A 21411-nucleotide genomic window follows, 5' to 3' on the forward strand; every position below is an offset into this window, starting at 1 on the left:
GCCTAAGGGGATGACATCGTTTTTATATACTAATGCTAGAACATCATGAATATGACAGAGAAGTTTTTGGCATTAGTTAATGCAACCTCACCAAATATTATAGGCATTAGTGAGACTTGACTAACAGCAGGATGATGTAGTTACAAGGATAGAATATGATGGATTTAATAATTCTAGAGAGGATAGAGTAAACTTTATAATAAGATATAATAATATCTTAATAAGATATAATAAGATATCTTATTAAGATATCTTAATAAGATATAATAATAATAATAACCTTTATAATAATAATAATAATAATACACAGTTGGTGGTGGTGGGGGGGGGGGGGTAATGCTGATGAAAGCAGATGAATTGCAGTCAGCATGTTTAGGAGTCAGTTAGACAGATGACAGTTCTTTTGAGTCAATCCGGTGTGAGATTGAGGCCAAGAGGACAAATATAAAACTGGTTTGCTGCTGTAGGCCAGACAGTGATAGGGATGATATAAACGACATGCATCAGAAGATTATTAATTCAATCAGTGCAAGTAGAGTAATTATCATGGGGACTTCAGCTTCAGAGACATAGATTGGAAAGAGGAAAGATCACATCACAGGATGAAAGATAATGGAATTTATACATTTACTGAGAGATAATTGAGACTTAGTTTGAGTCTGTCTGGTGTGAAGTGGAGGTTAACAGAATGAAATATATGGTGGGGTGTTGCTACAGACCTGGTGGCTCAGTTTTAGGGGACGAAGAAATGCATCACCAATTTAGCCTTATGGGTACCAAATGAATGATCGTTATGGGTGACTTTAATTTTCCAAACATCGATTGGGTAGAAGAAAAATCTCATGATAAGAAAGAAGAGGAATTTATTGAATTGTTGAGAGACATCTTTCTTAAGCAGCATGTGAAAGAAGGAACTCGAGGTAAAAGAGTGTTGGATTTGCTCATAGCATCAGAAGGGGTCTCTATCAAGAATATGGCTATTTTTCCACCCAATTGGTGACAGTCAGGCCCGGCTGGTGGTGTGTGCGAAGTATGCAATATACGCAGGCGCCTAAAAGATGTCAAAAATGAGATAAGAATTTAAACGAACAACAAATGGTACAGAATGGTACATATAATTATGAATGTACATCGTCTTCCGTTCAGGCCCCTTCAGATCTTCCCAGAAATGAACAAATAAATTCTGAAATTTTACCCTGGACCTGATTATATCACTGTAATTTTTGATTAAAATATACAAAAATATACCTAAAATAGTTTTATTTTTTGATGTATCATAAATCAACTTATGATTAATTGTTGAGTTCCATGTAAAAAAAAAAATTTGTATAAGCAGGACTAATCCATAGGTAACATTATACTGTAAAGCGGTTTTCATTTGTTTTTCATTTCCTGTTCGTTTTATTCATACTTTATTCAAAAAAAACTTTTTTGGAAAGGTGCCGAACATTAATCGCACACAAGAAAAATACTAGGTGCCAACGCTGGTGACAGTGATCATGCTGTACTTTCTTGGAAAGTATCTAATTGTATTGACGCCCCAATTAAAACAAGTTACATTCTAAACTACAAAGCTGGAAATCATGATTAACTTAGGAGAATACTGTCTTTGGTCCCATGGTATCAGTTACTGAATGGGAAAAATATCAGCAATGCATGGGAATATTTGGAAAAGTGTTTAAATTAAGCAGTATCTGAATGTATCCCTAGTGTTTGAAGAATAAATAGGTTGGTGAAATGGATATTTTTCATTCTTGTGGATTTCTTGCCTTAAGCAAGAAATCCACAAGAAGAAGGTAATGTGGAAAGAATATTCTGAGAATAAGGGGAGAGGAGTTATGAATTATATGAAGTTCAGGCCAGAGAAGTAGCGACTATTGTGAGGAAAGCTAAATCAGAGTATGAAAAGAAATTGGCCATGATGTATCATGCAAACTAAAGGCAATCCAAAGGAATTTTATCGTTATGTCACAAGTAAAAGAAAGAATGAATGTGGAAGAATAACTTTATTGAATGCAGTGTCAGAAGCTAATGAGATTGTTCAGTTAATGAGTGCTCAGGTTGCTAAGATATATCAACCAGGTGTATGTAATATGGTGCACAGTGCTACATTGGATGAAGAGCTAGAGGTTCATGAAAACGAGGTTGAAGAACTGTTACATAACCTGGATAAGAATTTGTCTATAGAGACAGATGGAATATCAGCCTGTTTGCTAAAGAAACGTTCAGCTGAATTGGCTATATCTTTCACATGTTTGTAACAACTGAGTCTCAGCTAAGGAATGTATGATAGTTCTATTGTACAAGGGTGGTGCAAAAAAACACTGATGTGTCTAACTACAGACCTATCAGTATCTCTGGTGTGGTAGTGAAGATTTTAGAGAAGTTGGTAAGAACTCACATACTGAAATGGGTAGACAAACATGCTATACTCTGCAAGGAACAGCATGGGTTTAAATTTTTGCATAAACTGGAGAATATGGAATTTGAATATACATTTTTGAAAATTATGGAGACAACTACTGCGTTTGAATAAAATCTTTAGTTTAATATAACTAAAATCTACTATAGACTAAACTAAAGTTTAGTCTATACTAAAATAATATACTATATTAATAATATAATAAAAAAAATATACTATACTAAAATAAACTAAAGTTTTTATTCAAAACGGTAGTGGTCTCCATAATTTTCAAAAATGCATTCGGATCACCGGGCAAGCCTAAAAGAAAAGAATTCGAATATAAACTCTTGACATGGATCAGGGAATGGTTGACAGACAAATATCAAAAAGTGGTATACAGTGGGTGTGAATCTGCCAGATTTTAGGTGACCAGTAGTGTACCTCAGGGTTCAGTTCTTGGACCATTATTGTTCAATCTGTACATTAATGACATCAGCAAGGATCTGACATCGGATATGCAATTGTTTGCCGATGATGTGAGGATAGGCAGGGCAATCAAGGATGCTACTGATATTCAGCATTTACAAATTGATTTGAATAGTCTGGAAATTTGGGAAAACGAAAATGGCTGTCAATTTAATGTTAGTGAGTGTCAAGTTATGCACTTTGGCATGATTATAGTTCTAGTGGCATGTTATATTTGTGGAGTTATACTACAACAAACTGAAGAGGCAAGGTCTTGGCATATTGGTGGATAGGAATTTAAAGTTCTAAGGTCACATAGCAAAAGTTACAAATACAACTTGGAGGATAATCGTGATCTTAAAGCGAACCTTGACATGTAAGGATAAGGAAGTCATTTTGCCTCTTTATAAGGCTTTGAGAAGACCCATACCTGGATTTTTATGCACAGATTTGGTCTCCCAAGTTCCAAGGGGATTAGAAGCTGTGGAAAGGGTGCAAAGAAGAGTTATGAAGATTATATCTGTATTATGGGATTTAGTTTATGAGGACAGATTGTGAGTATGTGGATTGCAGACTCTAGTTAACAGGATAAATATGGGTGATATGATAAGGCCTATAAACTTTTAAATTGATGTTATAGGATATCAACTGATGAAATTTTTCGTTATATGGAAGGTGGGAAGAGAACACGGGGGCATCCATGGAAGTTAAATTTATTTGCAGTCAAGAAAGGAGTAAGAGCTAGGTTTTTCTAACAGAGAGCAGTGAGTGAGTGGAATAATTTGCGCTTAGGGGTAGTGAGTGCATCTAGTGTGAATGAATTTAAGGGAAGGTATGATAGCTGGTTTGGGTGATTTATAGCCTCCCTCAATGAGTCCTTGACTCCCTAGAGGTCTCAGATAATAATAATAATAATTACATGAAGCAAAATGTGATGGACTCGGAGTTTGAGAGTGTTGGATCTTGTTATAGGATCAGAAGACTTCCATAACTAAGGTGGCTGTATTACCTCAAATTGGGGAAAGTGATCACATGATCTTGACTTGAGAGGTAGCAAAATATATGGAAATTCACATTAAGGGCTTTATGTAGAACTACAAGGCAGGTGATTATGATACACTTAGGAGGCTGCTTGAAGCAGTACCATAACATATAGATCTTTAAAGGAAGGATGTTCATAGTGCATGCAGGATAGTCAAGGGATATCTGGAGGAAACAATATTACGTTGGTATTCAGTGTGATATTGATTTCTCCAAGTGAGTAGAGTAAACTGGGTGGAAGTTAGATGGATGAATAATATCATTAAATATGAGATGTAAACAAACAAAATGTTGTGGAGATTATATAAGGAGAAAGTTGACCAGCTAACTCATGAAAAGTACAAGGATCAAGCAAAAAAAAGTGACCAGCATGGTGAGTAAGGCAAAGTTATGAGAAGAGATTAGCTGAACATGTTAAAGGGAATTGCATGATAACCACAGTAATCAACTTTAATGAAATGAAAGTACAGATATTTCTTACTGAAAATAACAGTACATCATCAGTGTGTAGAAACAAGCAAATCAAAGAAACAAGAATACAAGGTACATACAACAGTTAGTTTAAGAATTAAAAACTATTGCCGTGTGCTAAAAATTAATATATTAATAAATAATATATCATCATCATCAAATTCCTGCCATGTACCCTCAACGGGTGTACAGGATATGATAGTACTACATGAAAAAAATTACATCATTACTAACTTCCTATCTACAATTTTCACCCAAATCAGTTCTGTTACTTGTCATGACTCCAACATTATTAGATCTTTTATTATTATTATTATTATTGTTCCGGGAAACTCCAAGGAGTCTACAGACTCATCGAGGGAGGCCCTAACATCATGTCAAGAACAACTATTCAACATTCACACAGTATCTATCATACCTTGCCTTGAACTCATTCACGGTCGTAGCACCCACAACAGACTCTGGAAGCTTATTCCACTCATTTACCACTCTGCAAGTAAAGAACCTAGCTCTAACACCCTTGTCAACCACGCTCTTGCCCAGCTTCCATGCATGGCCCCTAGTCCTCCCACCACCAGTCATATTTTCAAAAATATCTTCTGGATCAATCTTATAAAAACCCTTCAGTAATTTGAATGTCTCAATCATATCACCCCTCCTTCGCCTATCGTCCAATTTCTGCAACCCACAAATCTTCAACCTATTCTCATAAGGTTCATTCCACAGACCTGCTATCATCTTGGTCACTCGTCTCTGGACCCTCTCCACTTCCTCCCCATCACGAAGAAACCCTGGTGCCCATAGCTGGGCACAGAAGTCCAGATGGGGTCTTATCAAGGCTCGATACAGAGGAACAACAACTTGTTCGTCTCTGCATGTTAAAGTATTTTTCAGAAGCCAAGTGATTTGGTGAGCTGTTTTAGTTACTTTTGCAATGTGCCCCCTAAACTTCAACTCCCTATCCACCAACACTCCCAAATCCCTGGCCTCATCAATCTCCTGGAGTATGATTCCACCAATGCGATATACTGCTGCTATTCTTTTCACCCCAAAGTGCATAACCTTACACTTTGCCACATTAAATTGACATCCATTTTTCGTAGCCCAGTCCTCCAAACTATCCAAATCATCCTGTAAAATTTTGACATCTTGTGCACTCACAATTGCTCTACCCAACTTTGCATCATCAGCAAACAAGTGAACACTTCCTCTCAGATCCTTTCCAATATCATTGATGAACAAATTGAAAAGCAGTGGTCCAAGAACAGAGCCCTGTGGCACTCCACTAGTCACAAGACGTCTTTTAGACTCCACTCCTGAATAAACCACTCTTTGATATCTCTCCTTCAACCACCCTCTTATCCATCTCACCAACCCTATATCTATACCCATCTGCTCCAGTTTACTGATTAGGGTTCCATGTGGTATCCTATCAAAGGCCTTGGCAAGGTCCAGTAGTATCACTGTAAACCCATTACCCCTATCCAGTTCAGCCGTCACTCTGTTATAAAACATGAGCAAGTTACTGAGGCATGATCTACCCTTCACAAAACCATGTTGTCCCCCATACAATATCCCATTTTCATCTATCCAATTCTGTATTCTTTTCTTGACTAATTTCTCTAAGACCTTGACAATGATTCCTGATATGCTAATCGGTCGGTAATTTACAACAGCAGTCTTGGAACCACCTTTATGCAGTGGAACTATTTTCTCCTCTTTCCACCCGCTCGGGACTAACCCAGACCCGAGACTCAAATTAAACAAAATGGTCAAGGGTACTGACAATTCTTTAGCTGCTTCTCGTACAACACGAGCTGGTATACCATCCAATCCCACAGATGTATTGACATTGAGGTTATGCAATAGACTACTCACCTCCACTTCATTAACCACAATTCCCGTATAATCTACTGGTTTATTCGTTTCTGCAATGTCACCACCTGGATGATATACTTTTGCAAAGTACTCACTCAGTAACTCAACTATCTCAACTGATTCAGTTATCTCCCTACCATCAGCATTCTTTAAAAATCAATCTGCCATGTACATTTTTCCTTTTACTTGCTACATATCTAAAAAACTGTTTAGGATTCTCTTTAGCCTGCATGGCCAATGTTCTTTCGTAATCCTTTTTTGCTTTTCTTACCACACTCGTCACCCTTCTGGCCTGCGCTTTATACCGTTCATGTGCCTGCCGGTCACCCTTCTCCTTAAATTCCCTCCATAGTTGTTTCTTTTTTTGCAACTCAAGCTTAATGGTGTTATTCATCCATTTAACCCCTACTTGATTTATTATTCGGACTCTAGGTATACAGTCAGCCATTGCTTCATGCAAGCACTGCTTAACTACCTCCCATGCACTATCAACTTCTAGTCCTTTCAGTTGTACATGCCATGGCACTGAACCAATCAAACTCCTAAGCATGTCATACTTTCCAGCCCGATAATTCCACATGTACCCTGTCTTAATTGAAAATTCTACACCTTTAGCCACCTCCCAAGTTAAGACCCTATGATCACTCTCACCGATTGGTGGCAATGTGGTCATATTTGTTACAGCCAAATCCTCAGATGTAATTACTAGGTCAAGCACTCTCTGACCCCTAGTATTTTCCATTACATGCTGTCGCAGATAGTTATCCCTTAATAACTGCATAAAATCCAGTTCCTTCCTCCTGTGTGTCCTCTCCTCACTCCAATCAATGCTACCATAGTTGAAATCTCCCATAATAATCACCCTCCTTCCACCCATTTCTTCTATTTGCTTGTGCATACTGTCACCACCATCTTTTCCATCACCTGGTCTATAGCAGCACCCAATTGTATATTTAGTTCTGCTAGCCACAATCTCACACCAAATGGCCTCAGATGTGCTCTTTTCTCTATCCTGCAATTCAACTTCTATTCTCCTTGGGTGGAGCTCATCAGCTATCATCAACAATACTCCTCCCCCCATTTTATTCTCTCTGTCATTCCTGAACACACTATAACCATCACGTTCAATCTTATATTTCTATCGTCTAAGGCACTTTGTACCGTATCAATCCACCTATATCTTGGTCTTCCTCTGGGTCGTTTTGCTAATCTTTCTTCGCCCATTCTGTTTAAGCGACCATACCACCTGAGATTAGCTCTGCTAACACATTCCTGGATGCTGACAATGTCAAGTTCTTTCCAATATCCTCATTTTTAATATGATATTGCCATCTGTTCACGCCTATAATCTTTCTCGGGACTCTCATATCTGCGGTCTCTAGTCTTTGGTCAGGTGTTTTACTTCTGACCCAGCACTCAGATCCATAAGTTAAAACTGGTTTGAACACTGTCTTGTATACAGCTAATTTAGTGTTCCAACTAATTTCTCTCTTATTCCATATGCATTTATTCAATTGACTTCCCACGAAACCAGCTTTGCTGATTCTGTTGTCTATTTCTATATTTAATTTACCATCTTCACTAAAAATCGTGCCTAAGTAGCTGAAATGTTTTACTTGTTACACAGTTTTCCATTCACAACACAGTTGACATTTTCAATGATTCTGCCTATTTTCATCGTCTTTGTCTTTTTATTGCTGACCTTCATACCATATCTATTACAACAGTTATTCAATTTAGTCAGAGAATCTTGCAGACTTGTAGCGGATTTATTTAGAAGTATAACATCATCCGCATAAAGTAAAGCAAAGAGCTGAAATTAATATCTCCAATTTTGATATCATGTTTAATACCACTTTCCTTCATAATGTGATCCATATAGATAATGAATAACAGAGGGGATAATGTACATCCTTGTCTCACACCAGATTTAACATTAAACCATCTTCCTGTACTTCCTTCAATTCTAACTGCTGACTTACAACTCAAATAAAGACTAAGTATTGCTTGATATAATGCCCCATTGACACCATATAACTGCAGCGTATTGAATAGCTTCTCTCTTGGCACCTTGTCATATGCCTTTTCCAAATCGACAAAACTTAAATACAGATCTTTGTTATATTCCCATGCTTTCTCGACTATTTGTAGTAAAGTGAAGATCTGATCCTGACAGCCTCTATTTGGCCTCAATCCAGCTTATTCTTAACCAAGCTTTTCTTCCACAATTCTTCTCAATCGTTTCTCAAGTATACTTGCATAGATCTTGCCAGGAACACTCAGTAGGGAAATACTTCTGTAATTCTCACATTCAGTTTTATCTCCCTTTTTTATATATGGGTACTATGAGAGCTCTACTCTAATCACTGGGAATTCGTCCCTCTGTCCAGGCTTTCTGAACTATGCAGTGCAGCCACTGTAAGACTTTTATACCATGATACTTCAGCATTTCTGGTTGAATATCATCTACTCCTGCTGCCTTTCCACATTTCACGCCTTTGATCGCTTTTTCTACTTCAAGTAAGGTTATGTATTCATGACTGCATGCCTGGTCAGTGTTTCATTTAGCAGTTTTTCAAAGTAATTACGCCATACTTCAAGGATATCTTTTTTCTCCCATTTTCATGTCACCTTTATCATCTCTAACTCCTTTTACACCACTGTTTCCTCCATTCCTAAGCTTCTTCAACAACCTCCAGAATATTTTGCCACCTTCTTGATATTTATTTTCTATATTCTTGCCACAGTCCTCCCATGACTTTTGTTTAGCTAGTTTTACACACTGTTAAGCATTCTGCATTTGTCTCTGTATTCTCTAAGCGCACAAGCTGACTTATTTGCCAGGAACATTTGATATGCTTTCTTCTTTTCCTTCACTGCCTCTTTAACTTCCTGTGTCCACCGTGGAGTTCTGATTTTTCTATTCTTGCAAACAACTTCACCACATGATTCTCTAGCTGAATCAATCATGGCTTTCTTCAAGGCTTACCACTGAATCTCCAAGGTTTGATTCCTGTTCTCAAACTCTTTTTTTTGTCTACAGTTCACATCTGAGAGATGCTCAACTTTTATTCGCTTTAAAACTTTCTTACATATCATTCTTTTCAATACGAAATTCAATTTTATCCTGCTCAAGACTAAATAGTGATCACTTCCAATTTCAAATCCTCTATACACTCTGGTGTCCTGCACCAGGGAGAAAACATCACTATCAACAATAACATAGTCAATGAGAGTTTTCTTATTTCTTGGCTCTTCTCTTCATGTGAATTTGTGCACATTTTTACGTTGGAACATGGTGTTAATAATAACCAGTCCATGTCCTGAGCAGAAATCCAACAGATATTTACCATTATTATTAGCTTTGCTCTTTTCTCCAAATTTTCCCAAAACATTTTTGTAGGTCTGGCAATCACTTCCTTCTCTGCTATTTAGATCTCCAACAAGGACCAACTTTTCCTTTTTCATTGTGTCAGTTGCTTTTTCTAAAGCCTCAAAAAATTCCTCCACTTCTACCTAAGTAGAACCTTTTCTGTGGGACTATAGGCACACATAAGTCTCATTGTCCAGTTCCCCATTCTCATATTTGCCCAGATTACTTTACTTGAGACTGACTGCCATTCAAGAAGATTAGCCTCGTATTTTGTGTTGAATTCTATGGCTACTCCTTCTTTTTCTTGATTGTCATTGCCTGAATATAACATTTTGTATTTATTGCTCAAAAAGATCTCACCAGTTTTTGTCTTTTTTGTTTCAGTCACCCCTATAATGTCGATATTGTACTTATCTAATTCCTTAACTAGCTCCATTTCTTTGCCATTCAGGCTTCTTATGTTGATAGTACTGATTTTTAACTCTGGTGATGTTGAGTTGGGGTGTATTTTCAGATTTGTTCCAGTAGCTGACTTTTCGCTGTTCACCCTGGTTCCCTGGCGAAAACAACGGGGTCCTTGTTTAACCGGGCAACGACCCAGTCGGCATGAAAATTTGTCATGTTGTACCATCATTTTTTATTTTGGTTTAACCAATAAGAATACAATTTGGTCGGCTAAATCTCAAATTGCCAGCCCATCTTCGTTCGTTCAGTATCCAAGTAGATACTCAACAGGGTGCGCCATGAGAAGGTGAGGATTGGACATTAGGTCAGAAGCCCTGGTCGGTTCCCTGCATTCCTTTAAAGGCTGTGTGGAGGTCTTCTCTCAATTATACAGCTTATTATTATTAAAACTATTTTTGAGGGTTACATAAAATGAGAATCTCCTAAACTTTTGTGGGAGAGAGAGACAATTGTTCCAATTCAGATTTGGCCGATATAAAATTGCTTTGCAACTTTCTTTGAAAAGGTATACATAATTCAAGCTGCTTCTATGGCGAACATGAGCCTCATCCTATTGAATACTGTATTTAATGTCAGTACTATTGTGCCAGACCAGACCAGACCTTTGAGGTTTAATGTATTCAGTATAATATTGATGTCCGTTAATTTTTTTTTTTTCTATAGAATGCCTGTGTCTCCGAAGTATGTTAGATTACATTCACACGGTGAATGTAATTCTGGTAAATGCCAACTAATGATAGAGGTACCAATTTGTCTTTTGTAGATTGCAACAGATGAGAAATTTTGTTGATAGGAAAATATGTGGGAATAAGGTGATACTTTTTCAAAATGCTACCAATCGGCTCAGAGATACCAGAAATATAAGGAATTGGAACCCTGTGGTCTGTTGAAGAATCCTGAGGTGTTGGAACATAGGAGTCAATTATCTGCTGGATTTGATTGGGGTTGTAACCATTAAATTCCATTTAACATTTTGATAGTGATAAGTTCTTGTTGTAAGCTTGAGGGAGAGGAGCACACATTATATGCTCTATGAATGTATCTGCCAGTAAAGGTAGGTTTTCGATAAACACTGGCTGATAAATTACTGGAAGCTATGTGCATAAGAAGGATGTTCAAGAATGGTGAACTACCAGTCTTTTCTTTTTCCATGGTGAATTTAATGTGTGGATGAAGGCTATTGATCTGTTATAGGAAAGTGGTAAGTTAATTTTCAGAATGAAGCTAAACAGCAGAAACGTCATCAACATAACGAAACCATTGAGAAGGTTAGGGATGAATGGATGAGAACGAGGTATCTTCCAGATGATTCAAAAAATGGTTTGCCAGAGGTGGAGACAGAGGGCTGCCCATGGCAGTGCCTTCAACCTGTCTACAGATCTTGTTTTTCCAGCTGAAATATCCAGATTCTGTAACAAATTAAAAAATCCTTGCAATATCAGGAGGGTAATCATCATTAGCTAACAGTGTCATATAACGGAATGTTGATAAAGAGGGAAACATTGTCAAAGCTGACTAACAAATCTGTATTTGAATAACCTTGATTTTTCTCAAGAAAATATGTACAATTCTTGAGTGATCTGAATTGTCCAGTACGGGCAGTTAATAAATGTGATAGAAATTTAGCAATTCTATAGGTGGGAGAGTCGATACAATTCATGGTCTTACTGGATAACCTTCTTTATGAATTTTTGGGAGGCCATATAAATGAGGAGTGCTTCCAAAATGGATGCATAACAAAGTATTTTGATCCCAACTAACAACTTCATTAAGCAGTTGGCTTAATGAAGCAGTTGGCTTATTTAATTGTTTAATTTGTGTTTTTGTAGGGTTATAAATTTCTTGATAGGTGGAGGTATCCTGTAAAAGGCAGTCTATCTTCCTCTCATAGTCGGCCTTATCCATTACCACTACAACTTTTCCTTTATCCATTTTCGAAATAAATATGTTGTTCTTTTGTCTTAATGAAAACAGCGCACGGGTTTCATAACTAGATAATATACATTGAAGTCATTTGCCTTTAAAGAGTAAAGCAGCAACTTCAAAGCATAGTTTATTAGCATCTTTGCTTGAAAGGCCTTACAGATTGTCTGCTCTCCAAGTCAAGAGGCTGCAGGTTCGAATCCCGCCATGGGCATGGATGTTTGTGATTGTCTATGGAAATACCAGTGGTCGTGGTGGTCAGCGGTAGATGGCGTTGGTGTAGTTGCGGTCAGTTGGTGAATTGCGAGTGGTGGAAGCAGAGTTGTAGAGTGGATGCCCTCCCTCGATGAGTCCTTGGACTCTCTGGAGGTGACAAATCATAATAATAATAATTTAATTGCATTTAATGTTATACAAAAAAAAACAAGATACAGGATGCATTTAGGTACCAAAGCAAAATCATGACCTTTAGCCACTAGTTTCAGCATCAGACAATGGGCATCCAGAAATATTCACAATCCATTTATTAGTAGGAGTGTTGTCAGAAGTAATTTTTTGCTTACAGTATAGTGATTCATATTTTTGCATCAGAAATGTCTTTCATAAGAATGGGCTAAAGATTGTTTAGAAATACGTAGAACGATACCCAGTAATTTGAATTCCAGAGTAGCTGAAATCCTTCTTTCAAGATCTAAAATAAACTGAATATTAGATGCTAAATCCTTTTTTAGTCACTCGAAGTTGGTTCTGTATTAAGGAAAAATATGTGCGAATATAAATTGGGAGTGAGCTCCAGGCAACCAAATAGTTTCTCTGAATCTAGCAAATGTAGGTATTACTTTTGTATCATGCCATTTTTTTGAGAAAGGCAATCCGAGCACGGATCCAGTAGGATCAAGTTTGTCTTCTCCATAGAAGTAGTTTTAAATATGAATGCCTTTTCAAAGAAAGTTAGTTGCAAAGCCCTTTGACATCAGCCAAATCTGAATCGGAACGATTGTCTCTTTTGTACCTTTAAAGATTAAATAATTATTTTGTTACGTCAAGTATGAGGAAGAATGATTATGGAAGGATAACTTTAATAAGCGCAGATGGAAGAGAAGTAATGATGCAGACAAAATTTGAGCTACTGAGTTATCATTTAGCAAGGGTATTTCATCCAAGTGAAGATTGTTATGACAGTGGTGACAAGGACTGATAGAACAGAGGTTGAAGAATTACTTAGTATATTGCTAAATCTGAATGCAAATACAACTGTGGGATTGGATGGGATATCGGCTCACATTTTGCAAGAATGTGCAGGGAAACTGGTGATGCCCTTGACTAGGTTGTTTAATTTAAGTCTCAGCTTTGGCAAAATCCCAAGAGAATGTAAAAAAGACAATTTCTTTGCATAAAGGTGGATCTAAGTCTTTGGTAGCAAATTATAGACTAATTAGTATCTCAGGAGTGGTGGTAAAAGTACTCAAAAAAGTTGGTCAAAAAAAGAATTCAGGAATGGATGTATAAGAATATGAGGGGCAGCATGCTTTGAAGGGTCAATCATGCATTAATAATCTACTAACTTTTTTATAATAGAGTGACAGTTGAAGTGGATAAAGAGAATGATTACATGATGATATTGTTGCATTTTGCAAAACCAATTGATAGGATACCACATAGAACTCTGTTATACAAAACTGCAGCAAATGGGGATGGATATGAAACTGGTAATATGGATAATAGGATGGCTGATGGACAGATACCAAACAGTAAAATATGGAGGAGCAGAATCCAGGAAATGGCAGGTGAGGTGTGGCACAGGGCTCTGTGCTTGGACCACTGTTGTTTATACATAAATGATATAGGAAATAATTTGCAGGGAGATATTAAGTTCTTTGCTGAAGTTACAAAGTTAGGTAGAGTAATATATCATGGTGTTGTAGAGATCTTGCAGGATGATTTAAATAGTTCGAGAGTATGGGCAAAACATAATGGATGTGAATTTAATGTGGAAAAGAATAAAGTTTTGCATTTTGGGACACAAAAATCACAACCTATGTACCACATTAAGGGAACTACTCCAGGAAATTGATGAAGCCAGGGATTTGCAGGTAGTAGTAGTAGACAGAGAGTTGGAGTTTAATTGACATATTGCTAAAGTAGCCATAATAACTCGCATGATTACTTGGTTAATGAAGAAGCGATAACAAGAAGAGATAAAGAATTGTCATTCTTCTTTATAAAGCCTTGATATGACTACTTTTGGATTACTGTATACTCAGGGTCTGCTTGCCTGGGATTCTTGAGGCTGAGGAAGAGAGGATCAGAGACAAGTGAGCAAGATGATGAGTGATCTGTGGATTGCAAAAGTTGGTTAAGAGGTGAAAAACTAGGGATTTATCCCTAGTTTTAACATTTAACATTTAAGTTACTTAAGGGCTTAAGTTACTAAACATTTAAGTTACTTGAGGGCTTTTAGAGGATTGATGCAGGAGAAATGTTTCAGCACTTGGTTAGAGTACACAGGAAAAAAGGCCATTAATGATAACTTAACAAGATGTAGTTGTTAATGAGGTGGTGACACTGCTGTTAGTTGGTGAGAGTGATCATGAGGTACTTGTTTGGGAAGGGAAGTGGTGAAGTAAGAAAAAGTTACTGCCCAAAATGGATGTATGTGGAATGTATAAAGCAGATGATTATAGGACGCTCTGTAGTCAGTTAGCAACAATATGTTGGGCAGATGAGATGAGTGGAAAAGATATTGACAATACATGAAAATTTGCACGGCAGTGTGTGACACAAGCAATGCATAACTGCTTACCATGGGTTAAGCGAATAAACAGAGTAGGAGTGAAATGGATGAACAGTGAAATATAGCAATCTGTATTGGAAAAGAAAATGCTATGGAGGAGGTACAAGACAATTGGTGGTGATCAGATCCATGTAGAGTATAAAGTGCAGTCTAGGAAGGTGACGAGCATGGCAAAGAAAGAAAAGTTGGCTGGTCAGGCCAAGGTTAATTCCAGGGAATTCTTCTGTTATATGGCAAGCAATAGAAAGAATAATTATAGCAGGTTGACACTGGTGGATAATAATCATGGCAGCAGAATGACTATTGGAAAGAATATAGTGGAATTATTGAATGAGCACTTTATCAGTGTATACATACTGGTGTAAATGATGCCATGCAATATATGGAAGAGAGACAAGTATTAGGAAAGTTGGGAGTGAAAGAATCACAGGCATACCAGGTGTTGATTGGGTTAGATGTTAATAAAGCTGTAGGAATGGATGACATATCACCACATATTCTTAAATAACCAAGAAGGAATCTGGTTATTTAATGAAAGGCTTGAAGTAGGTAAGGTTCCTAAAGAGTGGGAAAAAAAGGCAAAATAGTACCACTCCAAAAGCATGGTTCTAGGACAAAAGTTTCCAATTATAGACCAGTCTGTATAACTGCAGTTGTAGTCAAGGTGTTGGAGAGATTGTTTAGGAATAGAATACAGGATTGACATAGTATATTTTATAATGATCAGCATGGATTTGTAAGTAGTAGGTCTTGTTTTAGCAATTTACTTATATTTTATGACAAGATGATGAGTGTGTAAAATAAGGGAGAATCATATGCAGGGATATTCTGACTTAGCAAAATCATTTTATAGATTACCACATGATAAATTGATGTACAAGCTACAGAGGATGGGAATAGATAGTATATTAGTTAGATGGACCAGATATTGGCTTTCTGAATGATACCAGTAAGTTGTGTATGATGGAGCAATTTCTCCAAAAAAGGAGGATAACCAGTGGCATTCTCCAGGGTTCTGTTCTTGGGCCCTTGCTGTTTAACTTGTTTGTAAATGATATATCATGTGAACTGATTGGGGATGCAAAGTTGGAGAAATTTATAAGTTGTACTGCTGATGTTAATTCCTTTCAAGAAGATTTGAATAAACTTTTATCTTGGAGAGAGATGAGTGGGGTTATAGTTTTAATATTAATAAGTGCAAGGTGTTGCATTTAAGAGTGTAGAAATATAAGGCTGTGTGTACTATATTGATGGTGCTGTACTGCAAGAAGTTGATGAGATTCAAGATTTGTGAGGATAGGTGACAGACTGAAGTTTAGAGGACATATTGCAAGTGCTGCAAAGACTGCACATCATAATGCTGCTATAGTAAGAAGTACACTGACATGTAGAAATAAGGAGGTAGTTGTGGTATTGTATAAAGCATTTGTCAGAACACACTGACTATGCAACTAAATGTAGGGTCTTGAAATATGGAATCCACCGATTGGTGAAAGCTTCATACTCACTTGGTGGAGTTATACTGGAAGAAGTGGAGGAAGCAAGGTTCTTTGGGGTTGATTGTAGATAAACACTTGTAGTTCAGAGGATATGTCTGAAGGACAACTCAGAGTTTTGCTGCAATATTGAGCAGATATTCACCACAAGAGAAAAGAGCATTATGATTCCTTTGTATAAAGCTTTGATTAGCCATATTTGGATTTCTGTTCTCAGATCTGGTCACTAGGATTTGAAGAGGATGAAATAACCTTGGAAAGGGTGCAGATGGGTAAAAATTATATTAGGATTGTATAATGTTTTGCTATGAGGATAGACTGTAAGGTGCATATCAGATGAAGGGAGGATATGATTTTGACGTTTATGCTATTGAAAGGTATTTACTAGATTGATTTTTTTCATATGGTGGAACAAGTGAATAGGATCATCCAAAGAAGTTGCAAAGGGAAGTAAGAAAGAGGGTAAGAAGTAAGGTTTTTCATGGAGAGAGTTGAAGCATAAAATGCATTGCCTTATAGGTTATTGAGAGTGCAAATTGTGGACAGGTTTAAGGAGTAGTACAATATACTTTGTTATTTAAGGTGGACCTCCAATGATGAGTCTTATGACTCCATTGGAGGTTCATAATAATAATAATAATAATAAAATCTTACTTGATTACATCCGACATCAACTAACTTATGAACTAGCTGAAAAAAGGCTTAGAAAAGTTCTTCTGGTTGACTAGAATTGAATTTGTAATAATCTTTTTCTTCTGGAAATCTAATATTAAAGAACTAGAAATGCTATGTCAAGACTATACAAGCATCTAACAAACTTTCTTGATAAATATTTGTTCTTTTTATCTAAAATAGCTGTAACGAGCTAATTATGACTTTAGAATACAGCAATCCCTCGATTAGTGCGCCTAATCCGTTCTTTAAAACAGGCACATTAATTGAATATAATAACCTATGGGAAAATGTATAATTCATTCCTCGGATTTCATTTTTGACCCTTATTTTTTTTTTTTATATAAAAGAATTAGAGTATGTCTCAGGGCCTAGTTAAAGGAACACCATGAAGCTGCAAGACAATAAAACATATTCAGAATATAAATTTATTATTCTTCTTCTTAACAAAGAATTGAGCTAACGTAGTTTGGCAGGCATTTTGTTTCTTTGTTTTCATACAACCGACAGTATGGCCCTATTGCCTCTTCTGCAAATTTTACTGCTTCTCTCTTCATCATGGTCAGCGCCTAAGCATTGCTGCTTAAAAATTTCGATTGTACGAAAAATATTTTCAATTTGTTTCTGTGAAATCTCTTTTGGCTGATTATCAGTGGTTCAATTTTCTTCATATTCTTCGGGATCTTCCCACTGTGCATCTAAATTTAGCAGGTCGGAATCACTCAGTTCTTCAGAATGATATTTAACTAACTCTTGGACATTATCATTGAAGGGGAGAAAAAAATGAAGGACGTATGAATTGGTTGCCAACACGCCAAATCACGTGCTTTATAGATAAAATTTCCCAACTGTTATATAAGCAAAATAGTTACCACTTTAAAAACTACAATGATCATAAAAGAGAAGTTAATTTTTCAATGTGTAATAATAAACAACTCATCCCAGAAGACGGATTGATTACCCTATTATCGGAATGGATTCTCCTTTTTGTGACATGTGCAGAAGTGTCAAAGGGTCTCGAATCTGTGGGCGTACTATAGCAGACGACATCAATTTTGGCAGTAAAAATTTGGAACATAGTGTATATAGTGTACATGGAAGTAGTGTAGTGTGCCATTAAAAATAACTTTGTAAAATGTTTCAAATCAGTAACTAAATTATTTCATTCTGGTGAGTGATTTTTTAAAATAGTTAGCCATAAAAATGTATAGATAGAAAATTTTTAAAATCTGTAACATTTATTTTTAAGATGTATATAGACATAATAATCGAATTTGGGTATCAAAAAAAAAAACGATGCACTAATTGAAAACGCACTAATCGAGGGATTACTGTATTACATTTTTTTATTGAAATGTTTTTAATTTACTGTTTTTCATATTTTAGTATATGAAAACTGAAGTAGAAGGAGTATTTGCTGCAGGAGATATAGTTGAGTTTCCACTTACCATTGGAAATGGCCAGAAAGTAAATATTGGACATTGGCAAATGGCTCATACCCATGGTAAACTCGGATCTTTTACTTTGTATATTTTGTTTATTCTTAAATTTGTTTCATTCTTTAGCAAACTTAAACTCTTGTATATTATGTGCATATATACAAAATTTCTTTGGAGTTAGTATGTGTCTGTGGGTTTACATTTCATGTCATCAGGAATAGATGGCAAAATTGGAATATGAATGTTGTGTTTTCACATCATTTTGGAATGGCCACTATGTATGATGGCAAGGACATTAACATCAACTAATATTGAAGCACGATTAATGTTACAAGTAGTGGGGAATTTCATAATTAAAAAAAAAGGTTGAAGAATTATTATTTGACAAAATCCACTGATTAAGTCAGCATCATCACTTTGCTGATATGTATTCTCAAGCAGTGTACAAGCTATGACAGTAATATGTGAGTAAGTTTACATTATTACTAATCTCCTATTAGTACTTTTCCACCAAATTAGTCTATTAGTTTGCAGCATGCCAATATTATTGTATCGATTTTAATGCTTTCTGCATTTATGTGACTCTCATAAACAATTTAACATATAGACATCAGTGTTCATGACAATAATATTAAATAATAATAATAATTTCCTAAAACTATCAGCTCTGTTTCATAAAGTTCAAAAACTTCGAAGCTGAAAAGAAAAATACAAAATCATTTTTGCATAGTTTCTCCCTTTATGGAAAAATGACATGGTTCACTTAAAATGGAAAAAAATTATTCATCAAAAAGATAAATGGGGGGGGGGGGTGCTTAAGGGTCAAAGCTGTATAACTGAGAGAGGAGACTTCCACAGAGCCTTTAAAGGAATCCAGAGAACTGACCATGGCTTCTGATCTAATCTCCAATCCTGCCTGTGGTGCATAGGGTGCACCACAAGCAGGTGAGGATTGGACATTATTCAGTATCCAGGTATCTACCTGGATACTGAACTGAGGATGGGCTGGCAATTTGGGATTTAGCCAACCAAATTGTATTTTTATTGGCTTAAACCAAAATATAAAATGATGGTACAGCATAACAGAATTTCATGCCAGCCTGGGCATCCTCCAGTTAAACAAGAGCCCCCATCCCCCTGTTGATTTTGCCCAGGAACCAGGATGAACAGCAAAAATACAGCTACTGGAACAAATCCTAGACCACACCCCAACATAACATCACCAGAGTTCAAGATCGGTACATCAACATAAGAAGCCTTAATGGCAAAGAAATGGAAATAACTGAGGAATTGTTACCTTAAACTTTGCAGACTCAGTTTCCCTAAAACATGACCTTCCCTTAGTAAACCTGTATTGTTCATTCCAAAGTAGAGATTCACTGTCAACCTATTTCTGAATGCGAGCCCTAACCAATTTTTCCAAAATCTTCACCACCACTCCTGAGATACTAATTAGTCAATAGTTTGATACATCGGTCTTTGCACAACCCTTGTGCAGTGGAATTACCATACAATAATAGGGATAACTGAAACAAAAAAAGACAAACTGGTGAGATCTTTCTGAGCAATAAATATAAAATGTTATATTCAGGCAGTGACAATCGAGGAAAAGAAAGGAGTAACCAATAGTATTCAACAATAAATACGAGGCTAATCTTCTTGAATGGCAAGCAGTCTCAAGTAGAGTAATGTGGGCAAATATGAAATTGGGGAACTGGCAATGAGACTTGCTTGTGCCTATGGTTCAACAGCAGGTTCTACTAAGATAGAAGTGGAGGAATTTTTTTTTTTTTCAGGCTTTACAGAAAGCTACTGCCACAATAAAAAAAAGAAAAGTTGGTCCTTGTTGGGGATCTAAATAACAGAGTAGGAAATGATTGTCAGACATACAAAAATATTTTGCAAAAATTTGGAGAGAAGAGCAAAACTAATTATAATGGCAAATACCTGTTGGATTTCTGCTCAGGGCATGGACTGGTTATTAATAACACCATGTTCCAACGTAAAAATGCATATACATTCACATGGATAGAAGAGGCAAGGACTAGGAAAAATCTCATTGAATAGGTTATTGTCGATAGTGATGTATTCTCCTTGGTGCAGGACACCAAAATGCACAGAGGATTTGATATTGGAAGTGATCACCATTTAATCTTGAGCAGAATAAAATTGAATTTCATGTTGATAAGAAGAACGTAAGTTTTGAAGCAATAAAAGTTGAGCAGCTCTCAGATGTGAACTGTGGATTAAAATACTTAAACATTATTCAAGAAGAAATGAAAGAGTTCGAAAAAAGGAAACAATCCTTGGTTATTTAGTTGCAAGTTCTGGAGAAAACCTTATTTATTCAGCCAGAGAGGCATGTGGTGAGGTTGTCTGAAAGGATAGAAAAATTAGAACTTCATGGTGGACCCAGGAAGTTAAAGAGAGAGTGAAGGAAATGAAGAAAGCATATCAAATGTTCCTGGCAAAAAAAAAAAGTCAGCTTGTGCTCTTAGAGAATACAGAGACAAATGTAAGAAAGCTAAACACTAATCAATAGGAAGACTTTAAACATAGAAAATAAATATCAAGAAGGTGGCAAGATATTCTGGAGATTGTTGAAGAAGCTCAGAAATGGAGGAAAGAGTGCTGTAAAAGGAATTATAGATGATAAAGGTAACGTGAAAACTGGAAAAAAAGATATCCTTGAAGTATGGAGTAATTACTTCAAAAAATTGATAAATGATAGCACAGTGGTAAAAAAAAACACTCAACTGAGATGCAGTCAGGAATACATATCCATACTTGAAGTAGAAAAAGCCATCATAAATCTGAAATGTGGAAAGGCAGCAGAAGTAGATGATATTCGACCAAAAATGCTCAAGTATGGAAGTATAAAAGTGTTGCAGTGGCTGCACTGCATAGTTCAGAAGGCATGGACAAAGGATGATTGGATTATATCTCTAATACTGCCCATATGTGAAAATAGAAATAAAAGTGAATGTGAG

General features: G+C 36.4%; 1 protein-coding gene across 1 annotated transcript in view; it reads left to right on the forward strand.

Annotated features, from left to right (window-relative positions):
- LOC150109678 (apoptosis-inducing factor 3-like) overlaps nt 1-21411 on the forward strand; it is a 288264-nt gene that overhangs the window by 171637 nt on the left and 95216 nt on the right. The window contains exon 7 of the mRNA XM_090402963.1: nt 18369-18486. Within this exon, the coding sequence (XP_090259089.1) occupies nt 18369-18486 (118 nt within the window). The remainder of the gene's footprint in view (nt 1-18368; nt 18487-21411) is intronic.

The sequence above is a fragment of the Typopeltis vanoorti genome, chromosome 2 (genome assembly GCF_054136105.1).
Source record: "Typopeltis vanoorti isolate ZY-2024b chromosome 2, IOZ_Tvanoo_1.0, whole genome shotgun sequence".
In the NCBI taxonomy this organism is placed as follows: domain Eukaryota; kingdom Metazoa; phylum Arthropoda; class Arachnida; order Uropygi; family Thelyphonidae; genus Typopeltis; species Typopeltis vanoorti.